General features: G+C 36.1%; 1 protein-coding gene across 1 annotated transcript; it reads right to left on the reverse strand.

Annotated features, from left to right (window-relative positions):
* Positions 1-529: 529 nt before the first annotated feature.
* On the reverse strand, positions 530-6297 carry LOC137035528 (uncharacterized). The gene is made up of 2 exons (XM_067408911.1): positions 6284-6297; positions 530-2029 (listed from the first exon to the last, which is right to left on the reverse strand). Exon 2 carries the CDS (start codon positions 2019-2021, stop codon positions 918-920), a length of 1104 nt encoding a protein of 367 aa, XP_067265012.1. The 5' UTR covers positions 2022-2029; positions 6284-6297; the 3' UTR covers positions 530-917.
* Between the last annotated feature and the right edge of the window lie 4671 nt (positions 6298-10968).

A 10968-nucleotide genomic window follows, 5' to 3' on the forward strand; every position in this document is an offset into this window, starting at 1 on the left:
TTTTGCCATTCGTTTTATTCTACTCCACCTTAAAATAACATTAAAACTTAATGTATTTTTAGCAGGTAAAATCCCGTAAACACACGACATTCAGTCAAAACACCTCATCTTTCGCGGTCAATACTGACTGTATCCACACAAGCCAGCATCGCGCTACATTAGTGCTTTGTAAAAGTGGGGATTCAGCACTTACTAGCATGAAGAGCAAAGAGACACAGACTGCATAGAGATTTCTCTTCCATACAAAAACATAGGCTACCCTTCTGTGAGTTACTGTTTTTAATGTTGATCATATTATACCAGCAAGAATGCATTGTTTCCCTAATATCCACACAATTTCAAATGTGCCATTGATTTTACAACAGTTCAACAAACAAACTTACATTTTAAACAGTATTGTCAGTATTGCTATGTGTAGATATTTAAAGAAGGTTTTTAAGCATGACTGTTTATATGATTTATATGAGATGGTAACACTTTACAATAAGAGTCCATCTGTAACATTAAGGTTAATAAAAGTATTGTTTATTGATAATTTCAGCATTTAGTAATGCATTTTTACATTTACAGTCGTATATTTTAACAATAATTATACCTTGATCATTCATGTTAGTTCATAGTGCATTAATTATGTGCATAACCGATTCACTAACTAATATATTAATATATTTGAAGTACAATACCTCATTGAACGTTTTTAGAAACTGTTATACAAATTAATGACAACTGTAATGACAAATTAAACTGCGTTTGGATTCTCACTCCTTCTGCTGTATTCCACTAATGCCAAATCATTACATAGAGCCTCATTTTAAGCAATGCATGCAGATTTCTAAATAATCACTCGAGAAGTTATAATTAAGGCATTTAACTAAAGCACTTGGTTATCTTTGGAGTTAAAGCATCCTGATATGTTTTCATGATTGTGTGGGTGGCAGCGGGACTTCAGTCGGAGGGTTTGGATCACTAGTAATCTTTAAATCACGACAGAATAACACCGGATCTTCACCAAGACCCATTCTGTACTGCCACAGATATAAACGCTCTTGTGGCTTCAGCTCAAATGAGAGTTGTTCTTCCTCTTCAGTCATTTCATTTGAGCTTTCATTTTCAGTGCTGACATGTGAACCTCCATATTCTCCAGAAAGGGAGAACTGAAAATTCGTAATTAACTTTGCAAGCTTTCCAGTTTCAATCGAGGCTGATGCAGCAATGATCCAGTTGTGTGTGATCTGGGTCATCTTCTCCTTATTCCATCCCACCTTTTTAGTGATTTTCTTTGTCCATGTCACTGGTGTATTGCTGTCATTAGTTATAGTTTTGATATTCTCCCAAATGCCAAAGGCTGGACCTTTGGTTACTGACAGACCACTAGGGAGGAAGTTAAGAACATCAGAATCAAAAGAATAAACTTTAGGGCGTTTATTATTGCTGAGGTCACTAATGCTGCAGTACTGAACTCCCCACTCTGAGCCTGGCTTGAGGAAGTAAATTCTGTTCATTCTTGCAAAGCGTCTTAGCTCGCTTGCTGCTATCATGTCATACAATATCAATGAATCGAAGAATCCCATGCCCCAGTAATAGAGCCCGTTTCTGCAGTTGGGATGCAGGTCATGTTCTTCAGCATCCCAGTCTGTATTCATGTCTGATGTTATTCGATAAGTGCCCTTTTCTTGGAAGATAATGTAAAACTTTTCATAGGCTGAGAAGTAGTGGTCTCCACCCTGGCAGTTGGGATGAAGGCTGTAAACTACAGCTTCACTGTCTGTCGTCAGGTACCTGCTGAATCTACAGTAATTATTTCCCTTGATGATGTAAAAGGAGTCATCTTTATCTCCAAGGTAATGGTCTCCATCCTTGCAGGCAGGGTGCAGACTGAAAATAGAGATGTCTGAACCTGAATTTAAATCTCTTGTCTTCATATAGCAGCCGAGATCAGAGCGAAATATATAAAAGTGTTCGCCCGCTCCACAGATGTCGATGCCTTTTGTTTTGCTCTTGGGAATAATGCCGCTCATCATGTCTGAACCTGCAACACAGAATAAACCAAACACTCAATCTCCACACCAAATGAATGCTGTTATTTCACTCCTTCTATAGATTGTGTTCATTAATTACTAAAACAGCTTTATATGTGAGGGAGGAAAATGAAAGCTAACTGATGATTTTTATTTTAGTGCATTTAATCATCTTGCAGAAGAAACTCTTTTTATGTCAAAATGCCAAAAATGCACCTTTTGAATGAGTATTTTAAAATAAGTACATTTTTGCCAAACCTGGTATTTCCAGGACTTACCGCTTTGGCATTTAAAGCAGAAAATGAAATAACCAAATGACAACCATACACTAACATTAGGAGAACATTCTGTGTTTGCTGAGTCTGTCAGACAGGTTGAGTTGACAGATTCACATGACATTTTGCATATATCAGCCTATATACTGGACATCTTCATCAAACTAATTAATTCAAATTCTCCTCAGCAGAGGTGGGCAACGAAGTACAGTTACTGGAGTATTTTTTGGGAAAATTTGTACTTTTAAGAGTAGATTTAAATGTGGGTAATTTAACTTCAGTACATTTCTAATGAAAAATCTGTACTTTTACTTCACTACGCTGGGTGGCGTTCCTTGCATTACTTTATTTTAAAGGTGCCCTTGATCATGTTTTTAAAAGATGTAATATAAGTCTAAAGTGTCTCCTGAATGTGTCTGTGAAGTTTCAGCTCAAAATACCCCATAGTTTTTTTTTTATTAATTTTTTTAACTGCCTATTTTGGGGCATCATTAACTATGCACTGATTTTCACTGACGCCGCCCCTTTAATTCGCCTGCTCCCTGCCACACGAGCTCTGGACTATATTACAGCGCATTTACAGAGTTCACACAGCTAATATAACCATCAAATGGATCTTTACAAGATGTTCGTCATGCATGCTGTATGCATGCTTCGAATTATGTGAGCAAAGTATATATTTGGATGTTAAACGTTTGATTCTGCATGAGTTTGAGGCTGTGCTCCGTGGCTAACGGCTAATGAGGAGAGATTTATAAAGAATGAAGTTGTGTTTATGAATTATACAGACTGCAAGTGTTTAAAAATGAAAATAGCGACGGCTCTTGTCTCCGTGAATACAGTAAGAAACGATGGTAACTTTAACCACATTTAACAGTACATTAGCAACATGCTAACGAAACATTTAGAAAGACAATTTACAAATATCACTAAAAATATCATGATATCATGGATCATGTCAGTTAATATTGGTCCATCTGCCCTTTTTTGCTATTGTCATCGCTTGCTTACCTAGTCTGTTGATTCTGCTTTGCACATCCAGACGTTCTGCCCTTTCTAATGGCTTGAATATGAGCTGGCAATGGCATAGGCCTATGCAAATATTGGGGGCGGAGCCCCCGACTGTTACGTAACAGTCGGTGTTATGTTGAGATCCGTGTGTTTTCCGGAAGTCTTTTAAACAAATGAGATTTATATAAGAAGGAGGAAACAATGGGGTTTGAGACTCACTGTATGTCTTTTCCATGTACTGAACTCTTGTTATTTAACTATGCCGAGGTAAATTCCATTTTTGAATCAAGGGCACCTTTAATTAAATACTGTACATGTTAAGAAATGCATAGTTTATTCCAAGCATGTAGTTTTGTCCTTTTGAGTCGATTGTGTTCAAAGTCTTGATCAAACAAGTTAGCTAAACTGTCTAAATTGGTCTGAGAATGATTTGTTCAGCTCCTGCCCGCACTGAATCGCCTGAAGCGTTTCTCAAGGCTGATTTATACTTCTGCGTCGGACCTGCGCCAGAGCCTCTGCGCCGTAGGCTATGCATCTGTTTTCATTTATACTTCTGCGTCGTTGTCCGCGTCAACATGCATGCTGACCACTAGGAGGCAGTGTCCGCGGTCATGTTGAGGATCAAGGCAAAAGCCAAAGAAGCAGCTCGTCATGTACGTTGTCAGAGACGCTTACATAAAGAAACTGAGAAGCGGCAAATAGGAAACGACTTTTGTTGCAGTTTGACTGAATGTGTCCTCTGAAACAGAGCGTTTTTTTATTCCTATGGAAGTTACACTCGCTCTTCTCCGATTGCTCCACACCAGTTTTTTGACTGAGGGAGGGGTTCAAGCAGACCAAGCACAGCGCTTGCAGTCCATGTAGAATTGAGGTGCGCGTCAGGCTACGCCGTACACTCGACGCAGAAGTATAAATCGGCCTTCAGTGTTGGATGAAGTGGACCTACAGTCAGTTAACAGCAAATCTGTAAATGCGTCCTACTGTTTGCCAGCGATGAAGATCTTTATTAGTTGAACTGCGTATGCGTCTGAGAACAATTCCACAGGTATCGATTTCATTTGATCTCAATTCAAACACCTGTGGTAATGTGTGGGTTGTCATCTATAGGCTCTTTCACAGTCACATCAGTTAACGCTCGTCTGTAGGTCCATCTTTCCTTCGCACCAGAGATTTCTCAGGAAAATGCTGTAATAACTTTAAATGCGAACTGTTTGTCAAGAGTAAAACTAATCATTTTTATGTATTTCGACAGTCGGTTCTTTTGGTAACATTATTTATTATTTCCTTTCTGTAACTGCCTTGCTCAGGGTTTCTGTAAGCAGAAACTATAGCAATGTTGTGTCCTTGAATTGTTGTCAGAGTTTTATCACAATGATTGTGTGTCCACACTAATCTGTTAACAAGAATATTGTCTTTAAAAACAAATCTTTATTTTTTGAAAATGGTATGATGACAGTATTGTTCTTGAGATTTATTTACGAGTAATGCACACCTGAAAGCAGCACATCCACATATAATACTCTGAAGAATTAATGGGGTGAAGATTTTTGTCACGAACATTAAGCTCACTCACACATTCATCCTTTGCGAAGTCTTGTTTTGCCCTGTCTGACACTACTGAGCGGTTTTCCCTGTGATCTGTATTCCTCTGTATGATCTTGGACTGTTTATTAGTGATGGTGAAATGAAGCTTTGTGAAGCACCGAGGCTTTCCCCTCAAGTGTATCGTAAAAAGGTTCATTACTCGAAGCTTTTCAACACGGTGCACACTAACGACATCTTGTGGTCAAAAGGTGGAAAAAAAACTGCATTTGCGTCCCAGACGACCCAGCTATTTTCGGACTGTTTCATGTAATAAATCAGTTTAAGCAATGAAAAGCTTATAAAACATACAAACAAGGTTATCATCCAATATTTTAACAGCAATTAGTAAGGTTACCATCTCCTTACCCCTGTATATTATATTCAATCTCTTATTGCTGCAGAAAACAGAAAATGAGTGAGCAACAACAAAAGCACATGTAGCTGGGGAGCGTAACGCGGCGCTGAGCGTCTGTTTCACACTGAAGCGCTCAGGGCTCTGTGTTTTTCACTGAGAGTTGAAGAATTTTCAGCTTTGGGTAAAACGCAGCGCTTTAAGTCGTGGTCACACTAGACTTTGAGCATGCAATATTTCTTCAGACACAGCAATGGTCGTGATATGACGTCACGCTCTTTATGAACAAATTCAACATAACAAAATAGAAATGCACTCAAAAAGTAAAAAATGCAAAAATATAATTTGCTTAATTCAGCCAGGAGGTCATTGAAATGCATTAATTTTAAAAATAGGCTACAGAAACAGTTATTGACAAAAGTAAAGATTCTGAAAACACTGAAAGAGATCCATACTCATTTTATATAGCCTAGCATTATTTACAGTAGTAACAGTAAATATATTTTATTAGGATTGATATCAGATTTGAAAATGTCATTATAAATATGGTGATTATATCTAAGGTGGAACCATCATCTTTGTGCTCTGTTTAAGACTTTTTCAGTCTCTGAATACACAGCTCCTGTTCCTCATTTCCTGATCAGTCCCATTGACTGTTGTCAGGAGGACGGAGCAGTAGGCTTTACTGTGTGTGTGTGTGTATATATATATATATATATATATATATATATATATATATATATAGCAGACTTCAAATGGTAACCTCCAGACACCACGGAAACACAACCACACCACGAATAGGATGATGGATTTAGATGGATTTATTCCCTTAAACAGAGTAGTGTTTGGCAATATTAGTATACACACTCTCATTCCTGCATGGAAAAATACACGGTTAAAAGTACTACTTTCACGGAAAATACGTTAATCACACGGATACAAGTTACAACAGAAACTCTTAACAGTGTTTTAACATCATGAATGTAGCGATTGCGTTATAAAAAGACAGTTAATGCAAGATATATGAGAGAGAGAAAGACTACCTCTGCTTCTCAGTCCGCATACACCGCGTCTGAGGCAGAGCAGGAACGCTTAAAGGAGAAGCGATATATTTCCCTTCGGTGTCTCACTAATTAAGGCCCCACCTACAACAATTGATAGGAACTCTTAATCGGAACCATTGAATATGGAACTTAAAGGTGCCCTAGATTTAAAAATTGAATTTACCTTGGCATAGTTAAATAACAAGAGTTCAGTACATGGAAATGTCATACAGTGAGTCTCAAACTCCATTGTTTCCACCTTCTTATATAAATCTCATTTGTTTAAAGTCGGCATGAAATCAAAATTAACAATTCTTATTTTTTTATGGAATATTGTAGTATTTATTATCAATAATGTATCCGTGAACTTCATTATTTTTAAAAAATTCATGTGCCCTCATAATCTTTAACACTCTGAGGTCTGAAAACGCGCCGGCGCGTTGTGCAGGGTTTTTTTCACATTGCAGCAAAACAGACTTAAAATACTCCGTCATTTTTTGTCATAGAGACATAAGTAATATATCAATTGAAACTATAGAATATCTTCTTTTATTTGTATACACTCAGAGTAAAAACACAATGTTGTGCTTTTTGTAAAATAAAGAAAACTAACATGATGCGTGATTTCTCCTCTCCCTCTGAACGAAGTCCAATCTGATAGTTCTCAGAAAATGAACTGTAACTTAGTGAATACTAATCACAGAAAAATTAAACTTATGTCTAAAAAAACGTTAAGATGTCAGGTTTTAAATCATGTAAGTCAAATCAAAAACAAACCTTCTGTGTTTATGTAATCTGTATGAAAAGAGAGCCATGTCAGAAGTCCGTGATTCAGCTCATTATCCGCTAATGCGGCCACGCCCACGGAGCCAGCGCTATTCAGACGCAAATTCAGAGGCAATACATGCATTCATCATCTCAATCGTGTATTTATTGTCTTGAAAAGTGTTTATCTGGATGTAAAAGTCATGGTTAGCGAGCCCTAGAAGACATGCAGTTAGTTCCTGTTTTCTTTTCTTCTATAGATGAATTTTAGATGAGTTTTTGTTTCTTTAGCGCCCTCCGGCTGCAGTATGAATTGGAAACTCCATTCATGGAATAGCCTCTTCTTCTTTTAGATGAATTTGTGGACTAAAAATGCACAGAGAGCGCCCTCCGACTTCAAGGATGAATTGAAAACACCAGCGCTCATAGTAATGACAATGAATATTAAATAAATATAACTAATATTCTATATATAATATAAATATAATATAAGAAAATTGACATAAGCATATGAGAATCCAATATTTCTCCAAATGTGCATGCTTTTAAACTAAAAGCCTATATTCAGACTCTTTGCATCACAGAAATACATTATATTTTAAAGTATAATATAAAACCATTACTTTATATTGTAATAATATTTTTCTGTATGTTTCATATATCATGATGAGCTTGAGACATCACAGAAGTTTTTTTTCACAGCCTACCTGACTGAAATGCCTCATTAATATGCAAGTCATTTCAGCTCATTACTATGCAATTCTTTTGTCTTCTCAGGTGAGAATGGCCCATTATTCAGTGGTGATTCACGCCTCCTCGCATACTGTGTTTCTTGGCAAAAAGTGTCTTACAAAAACTAAATCAATATATTGTTTTATATGAAGGAGTAGGCAGCATAATTTTTACATAATTCTGAAGCAAAAACTCTAGTCTACAACCTCCAATACTCTAAAGTCTTGTGAACACAGATTTACTATACTTTTTTTGGCCTTATTTCAGTGACTTAAGTTTTTTGTTTTTTCAGTAACCACGCATAAACATTATTCCTTCAAAAACACAAACATGTACATACATGTTCCTCACATATTATTGTAGCCTAGTTTGTGCTGAATACAGTGTAATGACACTTTTGTCATTTATATGTTTATGAACAACTGAAAAAAGCACAAATGTCAGGGCATGTCAAAACTTCTCCAGGCCCCAAATCAGCCTCAGACTCCAGAGGGTTAATCAAAATCATTAACCTCCCATCCCCCTTCAAAACGACTCATCGTCTCTTCCTGTCACATGCTATGGCGCAAGGGTGGAGCTATCTGGAATTGCAGTGACGTATGGGGTAAATGCTGTGCTTCACTTTATAGAGATTAATGCATTAAACACCGCTGATGCCAGTCATTGGGGTGTACAGTAAACATGGAAAGGAACCTGCGACACGCTCAGTCAGTCAGGCTGCGTGTCCACTGGAGCAGAGCAAGCGACCAGAGCATTTTTAGATGAATTCTTATGGAAGTTGAGCGTCACTTAACTTACGCGCGGCTCAACTTCCATAGGAATGAACCGAAAACACTCGCTCTTTTAACTGCTCGCTCCGCGCCAACGGACACACACCATCAGTCAGTCAGTCAGTCAGTCTCTCTGGCTGTTTAGTGCCGTTAACCGTCCTCGTCATCCTCAATAAAGCTCTTACAGTAACGTGAATGCTCGGAGTTAGTAATTCATATCTGCCTCTATTTCGTTAGCAACGGCCAACTTCCAATCAATTTCCAAAGGACGAAATCAAGTCCCGCCCTCTCATTTCAGATGCCGTTTCACTTGGATAGACGTCACAGTACAGAAGAAAAGACAATTGCAACTTCCGTTTCATGCCGACTTTAAAAGACCTCAGAAGAACAGGCGAATCTCAACATAACACAGACTGTTACGTAACAGTCGGGGTGTACGCCCCCAATATTTGCATATGCCAGCCCATGTTCCCAACATTATGAAAGGGATTACACGTCTGGATCTGTGCACAGCTGAATCATCAGACTAGGTAAGCAAGCAAGAACAACAGTGAAAAATGGCAGATGGAGCAATAATAACTGACATGATCCATGATATCATGATATTTTTAGTGATATTTGTAAATTGTCTGTCTAAATGTTTTGTTAGCATGTTGCTAATGTACTGTTAAATGTGGTTAAAGTTACCATCGTTTCTTACTGTATTCACGGAGACAAGAGCCGTCGCTATTTTCATTATTAAACACTTGCAGTCTGTATAATTCATAAACACAACTTCATTCTTTATAAATCTCTCCAACAGTGTGTAATATTAGCTTTAGCCACGGAGCACCATCAAACTCATTCAGAATCAAATGTAAACATCAAAATAAACACTGTACTTACGCGATTAGACATGCTGCATGACGAACACTTTGTAAAGATCCATTTTGAGGGTTATATTAGCTGTTTGAACTTTTTTTATGTTGTTTAAGGCAAGCGCAAGCTCTTGGGGCGTGGAGCACGAGATTTAAGGGGCCACACACCGTGAATCGGCTCATTTCTAATTATGCCCCAAAATAGGCAGTTAAAAAAATGAATTAAAAAAAATCTATGGGGTATTTTGAGCTGAAACTTCACAGACACATTCAGGGGACACCTTAGACTTATATTACTTATATTAAAGTTCTAGGGCACCTTTAATAAAAATTCATTTAATACAAGTTTTGCTGAAGTTAACTAAATTTACAGAACAATTCAAAAAATTATTATATTAAACAGATGTTTTAGTCAACTGGCTACATATGTATATGTATATATATATATACAGTACAGTCCAAAAGTTTGGAACCACTAAGATTTTTAATGTTTTTAAAAGAAGTTTCGTCTGCTCACCAAGGCTACATTTATTTAATTAAAAATACAGTAAAAAAAACAGTAATATTGTGAAATATTATTACAATTTAAAATAACTGTGTACTATTTAAATATATTTGACAAAGTAATTTATTCCTGTGATCAAAGCTGAATTTTCAGCATCGTTACTCCAGTCTTCAGTGTCACATGATCCTTCAGAAATCATTCTAATATGCTGATTTGCTGCTCAATAAACATTTATGATTATTTTCAATGTTGAAAACAGTTGTGTACTTTTTTTTTCAGGATTCCTTGATAAATAGAAAGTTCAAAAGAACAGCATTTATCTGAAATACAAAGCTTCTGTAGCATTATACACTACCGTTCAAAAGTTTGGGGTCAGTAAGAATTTTTATTTGTATTTTTTTGAAAAGAAATTAAAGAAATGAATACTTTTATTCAGCAAGGATGCATTAAATCAATCAAAAGTGGCAGTAAAGACATTTATAATGTTACAAAAGATTAGATTTCAGATAAACACTGTTCTTTTGAACTTTCTATTCATCAAATAATCCTGAAAAAAAATATTGTACACAAATATTTTGTATAATTGTACACATTAAATGTTTCTTGAGCAGCAGATCAGCATATTAGAATAATTTCTGAAGGATCATGTGACACTGAAGACTGGAGTAATGATGCTGAAAATTCAAGCTTTGCCATCACAGGAATAAATTACTTTGTCAAATATATTCAAATAGAAAACAGTTATTTTAAATTGTAATAATATTTCACAATATTACTGTTTTTACTGTATTTTTAATTAAATAAATGTAGCCTTGGTGAGCAGACAAAACTTCTTTTAAAAACATTAAAAATCTTAGTGGTTCCAAACTTTTGGACTGTACTGTATATATATATATATATATAATATATATATATATATATATATATATATATATATATATAATATTATATTATTATATATATTATATAATATATATATACAGTTGCAAGAAAAAGTATGTGAACCACTTGTAGAATCTGTGAAAATGTTAATAATTTTAACAAAATAAACATGAT

This window comes from Chanodichthys erythropterus, chromosome 14 (genome assembly GCF_024489055.1).
Source record: "Chanodichthys erythropterus isolate Z2021 chromosome 14, ASM2448905v1, whole genome shotgun sequence".
NCBI lineage: Eukaryota > Metazoa > Chordata > Actinopteri > Cypriniformes > Xenocyprididae > Chanodichthys > Chanodichthys erythropterus.